The following is a 16,291-nucleotide window of genomic DNA, read 5'->3' as shown; positions in this document are numbered from 1 at the left end:
AGCATATTTTATGGCATCCCAACAGCGACTATCTGTACAGAAGCAAGCTGATTTAGGAGAAATGTCTGTTAACTGTTAACTGTGAACTGTTAACAAACAAACAAACAAGGAGAAATGTCCACCTCATCGTAAAAGTCTTGCTCTCAGACTGCGTTTTTCATAACTTTATGTGTCATGTTGTTGTTGTTGTGTTTGACTGTCGCGGAAACGTCCCCTCATAGCGTTCCCCAACGGCATAGTGTGTGTCGAGAAGAAAAGAAGTTTATCGAAATTGAGCCTCAATTTCTATTGAAACACTTGCCAGACATGTGATTTTACCGTTTTCTTATTAAAAAATTTTGGGTTGAAATTGGGTTGAATTTACTATATACAGACATTCACATGTTATTAGTTAATTATATAATATATATACGAATGTAGGTATGTATGTCATATCACGAAAAGGCAAGTAGGTGGCACAGATAAAAATTAATTAGAAACGAAAAAAGATAAAAGTCAAATCAGTAAATCTGACAGCCATTGTTCTTACACCTGTCATCACATTCTGCTTCCTTTTCCGGTGTTGACCGGATTTATATACTGTAAGGTATAGCATCCGGTTCATTGGTGTATAGAAAACCGACTACCTTAATTGAGTCCCATCAGATTTGACACAACTTCTTTAGTTATAAATATATATATAATTGGGTGTGTGGCCGAGCTCCTCCTCCTATTTATGGTGTGCGTCTTGATGTTGTTCCACAAATGGAGGGACCTAGTGTTTCAAGCCGACTCCGAATGGCAGATATTTTTATGAGGAGCTTTTTCATGGCAGAAATACACTCGGAGGTTTGCCATTGTCTGCCGAGGGCGACCGCTATTAGAAAAATGTTTTTATTAATTTTGGTTTCACCGAGATTCGAACCAACGTTCTCTCTGTGAATTCCGAATGGTAATCACGCACCAACCCATTCGGCTACAGCGGCCGCCTTCTTTAGTTAGTGCATTTAAAAAGACGTTATTTTATTACAGAATTAACTATAATTTTTATTTCTTAACTAGCGTACCCTCGCCCGCTTCGCTAGACGATAAATTCAATGATTTGCTGAAAGAGAATAAAATTAAGACGAAACAAAGCAAATTCTTTGATACAATTTCATTCGAACTTTATTGTAACACTTTTTGGTAGACAACGTTTTTGGTTTTTTCATCTTTTGCGTGAATAATGACGATGGTTTGCCAACTCGTGAGCAAGCTACGTACAATTGTCCATGAGAAAAAATTGGGTATTCTAAATTAATACCGCACATTTGTAGAGACTGTCCTTGCGCCTTATTAATTGTCATAGCGAAGGCAAGGCGAATAGGGAACTGCAAACGTTTGAAATCGAATGGTAAATCCGCCGGAATCAGTGGAATTCAGGGTATCAAAATGTCTTCTCCTTTGTACTTCCCTTTCAAAATTGTTGCTTCGATAACGTTACCCATTAGCTTCTTCACAGCGAGTCTGGTACCGTTGCAAAGTCGGGGCACATTAATGTTGCGCAGCATAATAATCGGTACTCCAATTTTTAATCGTAAATTATGAGGTGGTAAGCCTGGCAAATCGAGTGAGTTTAAGAATTCAGTTGGATAATTTACGACCTCATCTTGATCAGTAATAGTGTCCATTGACTTATACGCAACTATGTCACCAGGTATTTGATCTAAAATAGCTGAATTTATATCATTGACGTCCTTATTTTTCCCAGCTAAAATTGCTCTTTCCCTGAGTCAATCATGGTTTTTGTAATGTTGAACTATGTTTGGAAATACACTCTGTATCAATGCCTCTTTAGACTGTGCAAAAGTGCAGAAATTGTTAGGCAATGTTATCATTCCTGTTGTTTTTGAAAAAAGGTTTATTTTTTTTGGTTTTAAAGTGTTTTTTGAAGTTCTGAAAAACACTTCGCTCTAACAAATTTCTTCTCAGTTAATTGCTGAAAATTAAATATTTTGAAAAAACTATTTTTTTTTTAATATAACGTTTTTGAGAAAATTTTGTTCTTGAAAAAATTTCATACTTTTGTAAAAGTTTAAATTGATTTGTTAAAAAAGATTTTTTTCCGCTTTGAAAAACACCCCCTCGAAAAAATGTATTCTCTATTAATAGTGGAATATGAAATGCTTTGAAAACACCATTTTTTTTTTAAATTTTGTTTGGTTTTCAGAAAATTTTGTTTTGAAAAAATTTCATACCCTTGAAAAAGTTTTATTTTATTTTATTTGTTTAAAATTTTTGAAATTTTTTTTTTGTAATTTTAGAAAAACACCTCTTCGAAGAAATTTCTTTTATCTTTTTGAGGAAAATTTGGTTTTGAAAAAATTTCATGCTTTCGAAATTTTTTTATTTTACTTTACAATATTTCTTCAAAATTTTTGAAAACAATTTTTTTTATAATTTTCGAAAAACACCCCTTTGAAAAAATGTTTTCTATGTGTCATAGTGGTATTCCATTAAATTTTAGGATTATAGTCAAATACTTACAAATATCTACGCTTTCACAAATAGCAACAATAAACAAATTTCCTCAAAACCAAAAAATTTACTTTTTTTCTAAAAAAATTCTAAACAAACAACGTAATAAATTTAGAATTTTGTGTTCACGAAAAAACAGTATTGTTTTTATTGTATTAACTGAAAACCAAAATGTTGCAAAAAATCAAAACAAAACTAAATTACTTTTTATGTTCCATAAAAAGTTGATATGGTAAATAATATGCAGGGTCTGATACATGCAAATTTCCATTGACCATTATAGTGACAAAATTATCGATCACCAATTCCAACAGGATTTCAAAATCAGAGTTGGAATGAGTTGTTGTGTGGTGTACTTCTGAAAAAATGAGAAATAAACAAAATAAATCTAAAAATTCGAATTCTAACTTTATCTTGTGTATGTTCTTATTACCTTTGAATTTTTCCAATGAAGCACCATTCATTTTAAATTTTCCAAGAATTTTTTTTATCATTTCGCGTTTCTTTCCTTTTTCATTCGATTCCAACATTTGTTCATAGCCGAAAACATCGTTTGCAAACGCATTCATTTCCATATATAATAGAATTGGTCAAAGAAAGCATTGCTCAATTGAATTGAAACATTATTTTCATAAATACTTAGGACCTTAACTAATGCACCTTGGTACATACCTAACGCAGATATTCATCGCGACCTTGACATCGATACTATTGATGAAACAATACAAAGCGCTAGCAGAAGACACATAAATAGACTATTAACGCATACAAATCCTATGATGAGAAGACTACCAAATAAAGAAAAATCTACCCAAAGTCGGCTTAACCGTCAAACACCAGCAGATCTTGCAAAATCCTTGTAATCAATTGTCAACTAATCGTATATGTCATTGTTTGTTAACCACTTGTTTTTAAATAATATGTATATATTTCTTCTAAATCAGCTTGGGGGCATTGGCCCTTCAATATCACTCGCATTCCATCTTTTTGTAAATCAAATTACTTATTGTCTAACGACAGGTGTAATATTTTATGGAAGAAATAAAAAAAAAAATTTTCATTCGAATCATTTGAAATTTCTGTATACAATAACGAAAAACTCAAAAAAAGTTGTACACATAAAATGAATGTCGATTCGAAACTTACTTTAATTTAAGAATCGAGCAAGTTTTGTTTTGTACAATATTTTGATTTTTTCTTTTTTTTATATGAAGAAAATATTTAAAAGAAATTTTGTTTGCTAAAAACCTTCCCCTAGTGGATCCCTATAATATGAAAAAAGAACGAATAAAATTGGCCTCGTATCGGCCCAAAAAAATGCGTACAAACGAACATCATTTCATTTTTATATATATAGATTTCATTTCAATTTAACTTGTTTTCGTTTTTAACCTGTTCCTTTTATTTTGTTAAATTTCATTTAATTTATTAAATTTTATTTTCCTGTATACGCATGAAGCAATAATTAAAGGTGATGTAAGTAGCCTAATTTTCACCCTGTGTTAGCCATCTTGAAGCTACTTAATAAATCCGTGTTGTCCTCTTGGAAAAGCTACTTTTTATTTCAGAGCGAATTCTAAAGAAAAAGTACTCAAAAGCGTAGAAATTAAAATTTTTGCTGAAAAAGTTAGCAGGCAATATTGTTTTGCCTATTCCATTTTGCTTAGACTTTCGCATCTTTCAATTCTATTGAAAGTTCTGTGAAAATTACATTGATTAATAGCTGCTACATAGCCACATTTAGGTAAGTCTTTTGTTGCAGATTATCAATCTGATTTTTTGTTAATAACTGCTTAAAATTTATATTCGCAGGTGTGAAAAAATTTGTACACAACGCAAAATTAATACTTCGTTGCTCCACCTTTTTTGCTTTTCAACAGCTTGTAGCCGGCTTGGCATCGATTCCACTAACTTTTTGCAAACATCAAGGCTTATTTTATTCCATTCTTCCTGCAGAGCAATTTTCAAGAGTTGAATTGATGTACACTGCCTTTCCTGCATCCGGCGACCTAATTCATCCCACAAATGCTCAATGGCATTGAGGTCGGGACTTTGTGCAGGGGTTTTTATTACCTTTGGACAGTTATATAACAACAAGCTCTTGACATCATATGCGGAATGTTTGGGATCGTTGTCCTGGTAGAATTGAAAACTACTTTCGATGCCTAGTTTTCTCACGCTTTCTTTCAAATTTTGTTTCAAAATTGTTAAATAAACGTGTTTATTCATTATTCCATCAATGAAATGCAATTTTCCAACTCCTGACGCCGCCATGCATCCCCAAACCATTACAGATCCACCACCGTGTTTAACCGTTTTTCTTAAATTCTTGCCTTCCAGCTCCTTGTTCGGTTTGCGCCACACTTTACCCCTTCCATCACATCCAAATAAATTAAATTTACTTTCGTCAGTAAATAATACCTAAAGAATGAATATTAAAATCATGAAATTGTTATTTTTTCCCCCACTTACAGTGCTCCAAAAATCGAAATCCTTAGCCATATATTGGCCAGCAAAAACAAGCCGGCCATTTTGGTTTTTCTTGCTTATTAGGGGCTTCTTCCGCGCAACTCGGCCGTGAAAATCATTTTTTCGAAGAAGTCTTCTTATTGTTTCGGGATTTACCTCCACCCCAGAAGCTTCTTTAACCATCGCAGTTAATTTTGGAGCAGAAATGAATGGATTTTTCTTCACTTCCCTTAGCACCATGCTCTCATCTTTGGAGGAAAGCTTCTTTGGACGGGTTCCACGATGCTTATTTGCAATGAAACCATTTTCATTGTATCTAGCAATAATATCGTGCACTGTTGACTTGCTTTTTTTTTATCAATTTCGATATTGCTCGCTCAGATTTTCCGTCTAAGTGCAGTTGAATTACTATTTTGCGTTCCTCCAATGTAGACTGTTTACCATTACGCGGCATTTTGCAAAATACTTTTATAAACTCACCCAATGATTGACAAGGCAACAATGAACAATAACTTTTAATACAAGTATAGAAAATTTAGAAATAACGGTATGCATATTTGCAAAAAAAGGTTTGCCCGACTTTAAATGTGAGACAGAGAAGTGGCCTTTTTCAGTTTTTTATACATTAACATTTTATAAAGCAACTTGGAATATAATTTTTTTTGTTGTTTTTAAATAAAACAATTTTTGTGAAAAAACAGAAAAAGGTAGAATGTGTTTTCTTTCATCAAAACATAGATATTATGTCTAGAAGTTTTCGTATGCATCTGCCTGACTTTGAATGGGAGTGACTGTATATAAATTTATCTTTTTTTAACACAGATTTTATACTTCTAACTTTGCAAATCTCGTTAAAAAATCAAATGTATGATTAGCGGACGTGACGAAATAAAAGTGGGTTTTCCTCGTTAAGAGTTTCCACTATTCTCAAGTTATTTTATTTATTACTTCAGTGTAGGTTTACAAATGGCACATATAGAATTCAATCCGATGCATGGTCAAAATACATACATATATAACTCAAATCCATGGGAATAGTTAAGTTAAAAATATAAATAATTAAGTACCACTTATAAAATAACATACAATTATTCTATGGCTTACAACGACCTTTTTCAATTTTTTACTACATTTTCAGAAAGGGGATAAACTTATGCCCTTTTTCCCTTGCTTCCAAATTGCATCAATGGATTAAGTAGCATCCGAAATCAGTTGTCAAACTTTACTTAACCTTGTATAATTGAATCATGCTGTATACGGCAATGAATTTACGTTCTCTGGGCAATGTTTGTACAGTTTTCTTACTTCACTATTTGCTTAATTATTGACAGCACTGTATTTAAGTAACTGTAAACTCAAACTGAGTTTTTTAGTTCGGTCGGAAATTGCGAGTATTTTAAGCACAGATGACATTTTTAGGATCTAATGCCTTTCTCTCTCCAATATTCAGACTCTCAATTTTGGATTTTTTTTCTCCGATTTTAATCAGCATTATTATTAGAACTTTGACTTAATTCGCAAATTTTAATGTGTGTTTATGTTTACTGTGCGTTCAGCTGTTTTTCTCACTTGCAAATTCTAACAAGTTAAAATTTATCCAGTAAAAACTTGCAGCTTCCCCTCAAAACCATGAACAGACCTAATTACTATACAAAAGAAATTGGTACAAAGGTGCGCCGTTTTAGACTTTTCAATAATAATTGTGCTAGGATGTAATTCATAAATATTATTACTGCTTAAATAAAGTGTGCGCGTTTTTCATATATCAAAACAGATTTTTGTAAAAGTAAAAGGAAAGATTTTTTCTAAAAAGTAAAGTGGAAGTTCCGGTTGGTGAAAATACCACATCAGTAGTTTCTAAAATTTAAAGATGGTGTCACCGAAATTTGCAAAAATGTAAATAAAAAACTGTTGATGATAAATAAAAAACTGTTCTAAACGTTACTTTTTCCAATATATGTCGGCTACAGGGCTATACTTCTACACTATTTAATAACCATTATCATATCTGATAAAAATGAGTAAATTTAACGCAAATATGTAAGGTCAGCCGAAGTCATTCATTCTTGGCGGGCTCATTCCATGGCTGTACCTCAGCTGTGCCCCAAATACAAAATGGGATTGTTGGTATAGTGAGAATAGCAAGCGCTAGCCAAAATACTTTCTGCCATTCAGGTAAGAGGGTCTATAGGGTAATTAAAAACATTCGATTACACTGCACACAAATAGACGAGTATGTAAGTATGTAGTGAGTACACCACTTAGCTTACATGTTTTGTTAACCATCCTACGGAATATGGAGCGAGTACACCAGCAATGCCACCCAATCCGTTTACAATGGCCATCACAGTAGCGGCATAATTTGGTGACATATCGTTCGGAGTCAATTTTATACCAGCATAGAAGCCGCCCATCAGGGCCATGGAGATGGTGAAACACCCGATTATCAATGTCGTATTGCAGCCGACATACACAGCTAAAACCATGAAGAGACCAGAAGGTGTAGCAGCTGTAAAAAATTAGTGTAAGTGTATTAGTTAATTTATCATATATATTTAGTATAGGTATGTAAATATTAGAAGCATACATTTACACATTACAAAAACACTGTAGGAGCTTAAAAAAAAGAGGTTGTCTGTAAAGTCGGTTTACTGAAGATAGTTTAACGTGATAACGTCATAAGAAAATACTAATTGAATGGTTGCATTTTTCAAAAGAAAATTTTAATTTTATTTGTTTGATAGATATTTTGTATGGATATAGAGAATGAGTTAACATTAACATAACATAATATACTTTAACATAACATAACATAACATAACATAACATAACATAACATAACATAACATAACATAATGTAACATAACATAACATAACATAACACAACATAACATAACATAACATAACATAACATAACATAACATAACATAACATAACATAACATAACATAACATAACATAACATAACATAACATAACATAACATAACATAACATAACATAACATAACATAACATAACATAACATAACATAACACAACATAACATAACATAACATAACATGCTGTTCAAGCAAGGTAACGACGCATGAGCAAGATAACGACGCATTTTTTGGTGCGTGCAGCTGGCTACATAGAATTATAAGACGTTATCACGTCAAAAAATAATAATAACATTAAAACAACAGGTATTATTAACAAACTTGGTTTTATTTTAAATTCTTCAAGTAAATCAAATTAATAATAATCAATAAGAAGGCATATGCAAATACAAATACGTGAATTTATATACGTACATATGCGCATATACATACACATATACGCTCACTTAAGTAGGAGAGAGCAAGATGTCGAACGTTGCCGTTCGTTTGCTTTGTTTGCTTTGTCGTTCGTTCCGCGCTTTCGCTTGCAGTTCATTCAAGGTAACGGCAATGAGCAAGGTAACGACATATGAGCAAGGTAACGGCAATGAGCAAGGTAACACTAATGAGCAAGGTAACGACACATTTTTTCGTGCCTGCAGCCTGTTAAATCGAATTATAAGACGTTATTACGTCAAAAAGTAAATTGCATTTTCTTACTGTCTCATTCATGCAAAAATTACTAGCTTTAAGGGCTGCTTTATTGTTTTAAAACACGTAAAAAATCCGCAAAAACCCCTCGCTTATTTTTGAAAAGGTTAACAGGAATAATCGGGTATTCGAGAGCCTAAAGAATAGCAGGCATTTCTCGTATGTAAGTATGGGGGATGTTTATGCTGCTACAACAACACCAACCTTCCTTACTGTCAATGTTGGCTTCAACTACATTTGAGCGAAAGTTTTCAGAAGTCTTAGTTACCTAAACATCAACAAGGGTTGTTGCAACAACAGCAAAAACGCAACGTATTTGCTCAGCAAGTGTTTTAAGCCACATTCTAAATAATTTTTCGATCAAAGCTGATTTATGTAAAAATGTAGCAAAAATTGTAGCAAACTTTTACTCACCAATAAATGTCATCCATTTGCGTGCACACGTAGCTCGATTCACATTACGTTTAATTATAAAATCTGCTATGAAGCCAAATAAAAGTGAAAACAACCAAAATAATAGAAATGGAATTGATGAATAAATGCCGGTTTTGAGAATTTGCAATTGTAACACATCATTCAGGAACTTGGGAAAACATGAAGACATTACATAAAATCCCCAATCGTGTGCAATTTGCGCCAAAATTAGCACCCAGATTTCTTTAGTTTTGAATACTTCACCCCAAGGAAATCTTGGCAGATTATGCTCGCGCCCTAGGCGGCCCATGTGTATCATGAGATATTCTTTTTCCTTGTCACCAATATACGGATGCGAATCGGGATCACTGAAGCACATTATTATCTACATTCATATTTTTAGAGAGTAAAGTGTCTATAAACGCAATCAATTTTTAATAAAACATCGATTATCACTTACAAAAAACAATATCCACAAAGTGGCTAATGTGCCAAATGTATAAAACACCAAAGGCCATGTTGAATAGCGCAATAAAGCGCCTGATAGGCTATTACTCAAAACAGTACCCATCTGACCACCGCCCATAATAAAGGCACCAAGTAAACTACGTTCATGTCTGGGCACCCAATGGGCCAAAAGAGCGCTGCACGAGGGATACGAAAAGCCAGCGCCAAAACCCATTACCGTACGTAGAACGATTAAGGCAATCGGGCCGAGTAATGTAATGCATAGCGGTGTGCATAATGTTAGAATGGTAGCTGTAGACATTCCAACGACCAGCACCCACTTGGCGCCGTACTTTTCGGATAGCATACCGGCAGGTAAATGGCCTAATATGTATCCAATATAAAAAGAGCCGAGTATATATCCTTGCAACTCTTGTGACCAGTCATATTCACCACTTGGTGTCTGTAAGCATCAGAATCAATGTATTTGCACTTGGGAATGGGTTCGGTTGAAATATTATGGTTTTTGATACACGCACCTTCATTTCTTCCTCGGCTACATCTGGTTTTGGACACACCTCTCCACTGGATGTTGTTTCATTCGAATAGGAGCGCTCTAAAACCAAACGGGTGATTGTAACGGAAATGCTACTACGCAGCGTATAGTTGTTGATGATGGATAAAAACCCCATTATGGCCATGACAACGCGTTGTGGTAGTGGCATATCTAAAATGAGAGGTGCAATATTTTAATGCAATGGCAGATTGTTTTTAATGCCAGCTCACATTTTGACAATTTTTTGCCCCATTCTGGACGTTTATCCGCCGCATCGCCCATGTTTTTTTTTTCAATTTAATTAAAAATCGTTTTAAATATTTAATTGATATTTGCCTTTTTTCTCTGATTTTGCACACAAACAAATTTTATGCGTTTATGTTCACTTTTTGAAATAACCTTTCACTTTTTTATAACATATGTGACAAATTTTTCAAATGTTGCAACGAAATTCGAAAAAAAATTGAAATTATTATAAAAAAATTTAAATTATTATATTTTTTTTATTGCCCAATAAGAGTTATTCTATGTACTACATACAATATTTTACGTTTAAGTTTACAACAGATGCTTTCCATTTCAATTCAACCGGGCTATTCGGGTCATGTTCTTCGATTTCGATGTAACTCAAATATGTTGCTCTCTGGTCAAAATAATGAGACACGTATTTTTTTTTCGCCCGAAAAACATTTCAAGAGTTATCGGCAATTTTGTTTTTCGGCTCAAATTCGATGTTTTTTAATTATGTAAGAAATTTTTTTTTTTAAATGCCCATAACTTAGTCAAAAATGAACCGATTTTAATAATTCTGGGTTCAAAATGATTGTAATTACTTACACGAGCGATTTCATGTAGAAACAATTGCAAAAAAGTAGTTGAAAATTTTTTATTTAGCAAAAAAGAAAAAAAAATTTAATTTTTTCGAAATTCAATATTTCAAAAAGTGTATTTTTGTTTTTTTTATAACTTTTTTTAAATCAAAAGGACATCTCAAACTTTAATTGAGCTGAATGCCTAGTAGCTAAAATGCGTTGTTTTTGAGTAATGAATTTTTGAGTAAGAAACCTGTTTCGCCCTTTTTGTTTTTTGCAAAATAAAAAATTTTCAACTACTTTTTTGCAATTGTTTCTACATGAAGTCGCTCGTGTAAGTAATTACGATCATTTTGAACCCAGAATTATTAAAATCGGTTCATTTTTGACTAAGTTATGGGCATTTAAAAAAATTTTCTTACATAATTAAAAAAAATCGAATTTGAGCCGAAAAACAAAATTGCCGATAACTCTTGAAAAAAATGTTTTTCGGGCGAAAAAAAAAAATACGTGTCTCATTATTTTGACCAGAGAGCAACATATTTGAGTTACATCGAAATCGAAGAACATGACCCGAATAGCCCGGTTGAATTGAAATGGAAAGCATCAACACACATTTTTTGCCAGTAAGCATACTCAGTTTAGCTTTAGGAAGGCTTATGAGCCTCCTAAACCTCTTTTGATTGTACCCCGCTGGTAAGGACTTTGCCTGGCCTAGCCTCATAATTTGGTATCAGCTAACCTCCTTTAGCCTTAGCTCTTCACTGCTAAGCTTCTCCTTGACAGTATGTTATTCCATAGCAAGAAAGGGCTCGGGCTCTATTAACAAGGAGGTCGCAGCCTTTCTTATAGAAGAGGGGATATTTGTTGTTGTAGCAGCATAAACGTTGCCCATATGCACGTGGAATGCTGCTGGAGTGGCAGTCATTGGCCGGATATAAATGCGGGTCGTTCCGTTAACCTAGAACCGACTGCCATTGGAACCAAGAGGGGATAGTATACTCCCTTATTCGATACCAGCCACAGGTTCAATAGGCTCGGAGAGGGAATACCGTCGTGTAGCATTGGGCATTTGAATTTCAAGTATTGGGCTAGTAGTAGAGATTTTATCTGGGACTGCTCGTCTCTTATGGGCGTCCCAGATATAGGGTGGCTGATGAAAGCCGCTACCAAAAAAAAATTTAATAACTTTTTTTCTTTTTAACTTATCTGTTCCATTTTTGTTTTAATTTGCAGATTGATCTTTAAAATTTATTAAAATGGATAACTGGGACACGCAAACAAGAATTTGGATAGTCCGCCGCTATCACGCACTGGAGTCCGTAGTTTTGGTACAGAGAGAGTACAGGCGGATGTTTGGCGGCGATCCCCCGAGCAGATGGACCATAATGAGACTGGTGAATAATTTTGCTGAGCAAGGAACAGTCGCAAGAAGGCCTTATCATCGAAACCCACCAGTTCGGACGGAGGAAACGATCGCTGCTGTAGCTGCAGCTATACAAAGCAATCCAAGGGTTTCAACAAGAAGCTTATCTGCTCAACTTGGTGTCAGCCGACAGTCTTTGCAAACAATAATGCACAAAGATTTAGACTTATTTCCGTACAAAATTCAAATGGTTAACAAACTGAATGCAGCAGACTTGCCGATTCGCTTGGAATTTTGCCAGAAGATCCTGCAAATGGTGGAAGAAGACCAAAACATGTTAAACTGCCTTTTCATGTCTGATGAGGCCCATTTCGATTTAAACGGCAATGTGAACAAACAAAATTGTCGAATATGGAGTACTTCTAACCCACAGATACTCCACGAGACGGAATTGCATCCTCTTCGCGTGACAGTGTGGTGTGCGGTTTCTTCACGCTGTATTGTCGGGCCTTATTTTTTTGAAGAAAATGGTCACACCGTTACGGTTACTGGAGACCGTTATTTGAAAATGCTGAAAGAATTTTTCTATCCAGAACTACGCCGAAAGAGAATTCCTTTCAACTCTGTGTGGTTTCAACAAGATGGGGCAACGTCTCACATAGCCCAGACTGTTATGACAGAGTTGCGACGAAAATTTCCCAATAAACTGATTTCAAGAAACTCCGAATTTCGTTGGCCCCCCAGGTCGCCTGACCTTACTGCACCTGACTTTTTCTTGTGGGGTTTATGTAAACAAGAAGTTTATAAAACAAAGCCAACAAATTTGGATGAACTAAAACAATCCATTCGGGCAACAATTGCGGCTATTCCTGTCGCAACTCTCAAAGCAGCAATGAACAACTTTTTACTAAGATGCCGCACTTGTGTCAACGAGCATGGGGGGGGGCATTTAAATTCAATTATTTTTAAAACTAGTTAAGCTACATTTAATAAAATTTAATGACCTTCAATTTGAAAAAAAAAATAAATGAACTCCATACACTAAAAAAAAAGTTGAGTTTCTTAATGTAGCAAAATTCATCAGCCACCCTGTACTTTGATGCCGCAGCCTATCGAAAACCTTCTCGAAACCCACAATGACGACGAGAGTTGAATAAATTGTAAAAATTAAACTACTCGCGAGTTCATTCGAATATTACAACTTTTTGAGCTCGGCCGATAAATTAAATTTTGAGGTGTTCCCATATCCATTATGATTACCACGTCGTTTTGCCTAGTGGCAGAATACTCAAACTGCACTTTATTAATTTTTTTTTATATTCACCGTGCAAATAAGATGCATTAATTTTTTTTTTTAATATTTGGTACAAAAAACAATAGTTAACTTAATCATTTTTATCTGATTCCAATGGCACAGGTTTTAGCTGATCGAAAGGTTGTTTTTCGCCGGATATTAGCAAAGTGGATATAAGCCAAATGAGAGCACGTGACACCTTAAATTGTGACTGAAAGATAGGGTAAAGGAGAGGTGAATATGAAATAGAATAAATTTGAAGCATCAACTTACCCACCGACCAAGCCTGTGCTTGAACAATGGCCCCACAATGCCTGTTAGTGAACCGAAGCCATTTGCGATACCCATTAGTGTAGCAGCGAAATTCGGACTCATATCTAATGGCGCCAATTTAATGCCGGCATAATAACTGCCAAGCACATTTATAGCGCAGTGGCAGAAAGCGAATATATCGGCCTTTTCACTACAGCTCAAGCAAGGTAGTAAGCTATTGTACAGATTTGGAGCCATTGCAGCTGGGAAGCGGGTGGAACAGGGAAATCGAAAATAAATGTGTATTTATTACACTAACTTTTCAGGAAACTTCATGAACCTACCAACAAATGTCATGATTTTGCGCATAACCGTCACGGAGAATATCTCATAGTTCACCAACAGATCCGACAGCGCACCCGACAGCACCGATAGCAGCCAATTCATGATGTATGGCATTTGGTTCTGCAAGCCATTGAGAAAGTTTTCCGCTAGTGGCAGCTGCTTGGCATCTCTTATGAACTGCGGCACCTCTGCGGCGTACTGTGTCTGGGACCAATCGTATTGTACGGTGGCAAAAATTAGACCCCACATAGGTAAATTACGAAAAATGTCCTTCCATGGAGTCGTAATGCCACCACGAATGCGCCGTTTTACTGTGTGAATTTCTTTTTGCAGATATTGTTTTTCCGTCAGTTGAATAAATGGGTTTTCCTCTGGTGCATTGTAACAAAACGAAGTCTGTGCGGAAGAAAAATTTAAATTATTTACAAGCACAAAGCATTCAGCGCACTTACGAAACCCACGAACCAGAGCAAAGCGCAAATACCAAAGTAATAGAAAATCAACGTCCAATCGTAACGATGCAGCAACAAGGCGGATATAAAATTACCCATGGAAATGCCAATTTGACTTCCACTCAATACGAGTGAGCCCAGCGTAGCACGCTCCTTGGCTGGCACCCACTTCGATAGCAGTTCGCTCAATGCCGGATATGTAGGACCTTCACTTAACCCAATTAATAGACGTATTAATATGAGCGCCAATGGGCCACCGCATTTGACGGCTGTTGGTGTGAGCATAGTTAGCACTGCTGCTATTGCTATGCCGAAGGCGAGCACCCACTTGCCACCATAGCGCATAGCAAGTTGCGCACTCGGCACATGCGATAACACATAGCCGACATAAAAGGATACCAAGATAAAGGTTTGCAGTTGGTCGGACCAATCATAAGTTTCACCGTGAGCTCGTCGCTTATCCCTGGCACTTAGCCAAGTGCCGTTACGATGTTGTTGCATGCGTTCGTATAAATTAAAGGAACTCAACTTGATCGACTTCAAGTCGCGCATTCGGTTGTGCTTATGCTTGGGTGTAACGACGTGCGCCAGCGCGATATGCAAACAGTGACGCATTGTGTAGGCGTTGACAATGGCGAGGAAGCCGAAAAAGCACAAAATAAAGCGTTGCGGCACCGCATTTACTGAAAGAGAATTAGAAGTTTGTGATAAGTAAGCAGTTAAGAAAAAATTTAAAGATCAAACATTTATAATTATAAAATGATAAGTACGTCTGAATGTTGTACATTTTGGGTATATGTTGCCTACCTACCCGCATGTTGCCTATGCCTTAATGGGCCTACTCTCATCCAATAAATGCACTCCTTATTCTTAGGGTTGTGGTACTTACTCTTATCGAATAAATGCTGGTGCAAAAAGTGAACCCATGGTAATTGTTGCCTTATCCAAGCTTTTATCAACAAACTTTGTTGTGCCGTCCACGTTAAAAGAACTGTTTGTATGCTGTCTCTAACCGCTGCCATAAGGCACATCAAATTTTTAATTTTCTCAAATGATTTCCAATTGAGTTAAGATTTTAGCATATTAAACTTTAAGACAATACCGAAAAAAATTACCTTCGATATAGAAAACAACTAAAAACAAATTCAACTGGAAAATATCAAATTAAAAAAACACAGCTCGCAAGAGTCAATTTTGTTGAGTCGAAAATGTTTGCAACTAAGTTTTTTATTGGAAATGAAACAAATGAATTTAAAATTAAAAAAAATTTAAAGTTCATAGCCAAAACATTTGAAACATAACAGGTTAAACAGCAAAAAAAAGCAAACAAAAAAATATATGCATTGAAAAATAGTTGCAGGAAATAGCCAAACTGTTTTTTATTGATTCTTTTGGTATTGCGTGTGCTGAACAATATTTTTGGCGTTTTTGGTTTTATGGTTTCAAGCCCACCTGCAGCCATCATTACTGATGAAAATGAAAGCTTTTTTAATACTTTAAAAAATCTTGCAACACAGCGGTTGGGAGCTGTCGCTTGAATCAGCCCCAAACCATGCGCTTAAAAACAAAATTCACTTTGAGCTCGTCACTACAAGTTATTTAAAGTATACCGTACATAATAATTATTTTATCTAATTTTTTTACTTGATGTCGGTCCCATCTAAAAATCTAAATATCCGGTCCTAAAAATGTTCCTTTATTACTCGAATCCATCCCAAAACCCTCTAACACGCAAATCAGTTCAAAAATCAATCAAAAACTTGCACAGAAATTAAGTAAAAACAGAACATTTATTTAACCAATTTGTTGTTGTACAATACT

General features: G+C 35.1%; 2 protein-coding genes across 2 annotated transcripts; both read right to left on the bottom strand.

Annotated features, from left to right (window-relative positions):
• Window positions 1-6,910: 6,910 nt before the first annotated feature.
• On the bottom strand, window positions 6,911-10,340 carry LOC129247933 (putative inorganic phosphate cotransporter). The gene is made up of 6 exons (XM_054887311.1): window positions 10,180-10,340; window positions 9,933-10,120; window positions 9,407-9,856; window positions 8,947-9,331; window positions 7,236-7,474; window positions 6,911-7,150 (listed from the first exon to the last, which is right to left on the bottom strand). The coding sequence occupies exons 1-6, from the start codon at window positions 10,229-10,231 to the stop codon at window positions 7,022-7,024; spliced, it is 1,443 nt and encodes a 480-aa protein (XP_054743286.1). The 5' UTR covers window positions 10,232-10,340; the 3' UTR covers window positions 6,911-7,021.
• A 3,063-nt stretch (window positions 10,341-13,403) lies between these two features.
• On the bottom strand, window positions 13,404-15,693 carry LOC129249268 (sialin-like). The gene is made up of 5 exons (XM_054888977.1): window positions 15,360-15,693; window positions 14,471-15,153; window positions 14,018-14,414; window positions 13,695-13,936; window positions 13,404-13,632 (listed from the first exon to the last, which is right to left on the bottom strand). The coding sequence occupies exons 1-5, from the start codon at window positions 15,499-15,501 to the stop codon at window positions 13,513-13,515; spliced, it is 1,584 nt and encodes a 527-aa protein (XP_054744952.1). The 5' UTR covers window positions 15,502-15,693; the 3' UTR covers window positions 13,404-13,512.
• Window positions 15,694-16,291: the final 598 nt, after the last annotated feature.

The sequence above is a fragment of the Anastrepha obliqua genome, chromosome 5 (assembly GCF_027943255.1).
Source record: "Anastrepha obliqua isolate idAnaObli1 chromosome 5, idAnaObli1_1.0, whole genome shotgun sequence".
Taxonomy (NCBI): Eukaryota; Metazoa; Arthropoda; class Insecta; order Diptera; family Tephritidae; genus Anastrepha; species Anastrepha obliqua.
This window is presented reverse-complemented; position numbering and strand designations above follow the sequence as displayed.

Excerpts from the sequence above, each read along its gene's own strand:
- LOC129247933 (XM_054887311.1), bottom strand. The coding sequence starts at position 10,231 with ATGGGCGATGCGGCGGATAAACGTCCAGAATGGGGCAAAAAATTGTCA. Across the intron at positions 9,857-9,932 it reads TAGCCGAGGAAGAAATGAAG|ACACCAAGTGGTGAATATGA; the intron begins GTGCGTGTATCA and ends TGATGCTTACAG. Across the intron at positions 9,332-9,406 it reads CTTTGTGGATATTGTTTTTT|ATAATAATGTGCTTCAGTGA; the intron begins GTAAGTGATAAT and ends ATATGAATGTAG.
- LOC129249268 (XM_054888977.1), bottom strand. The coding sequence starts at position 15,501 with ATGTGCCTTATGGCAGCGGTTAGAGACAGCATACAAACAGTTCTTTTA. Across the intron at positions 13,937-14,017 it reads CAAAATCATGACATTTGTTG|CTGCAATGGCTCCAAATCTG; the intron begins GTAGGTTCATGA and ends CCCGCTTCCCAG. Across the intron at positions 13,633-13,694 it reads AGCACAGGCTTGGTCGGTGG|TCACAATTTAAGGTGTCACG; the intron begins GTAAGTTGATGC and ends CCTATCTTTCAG.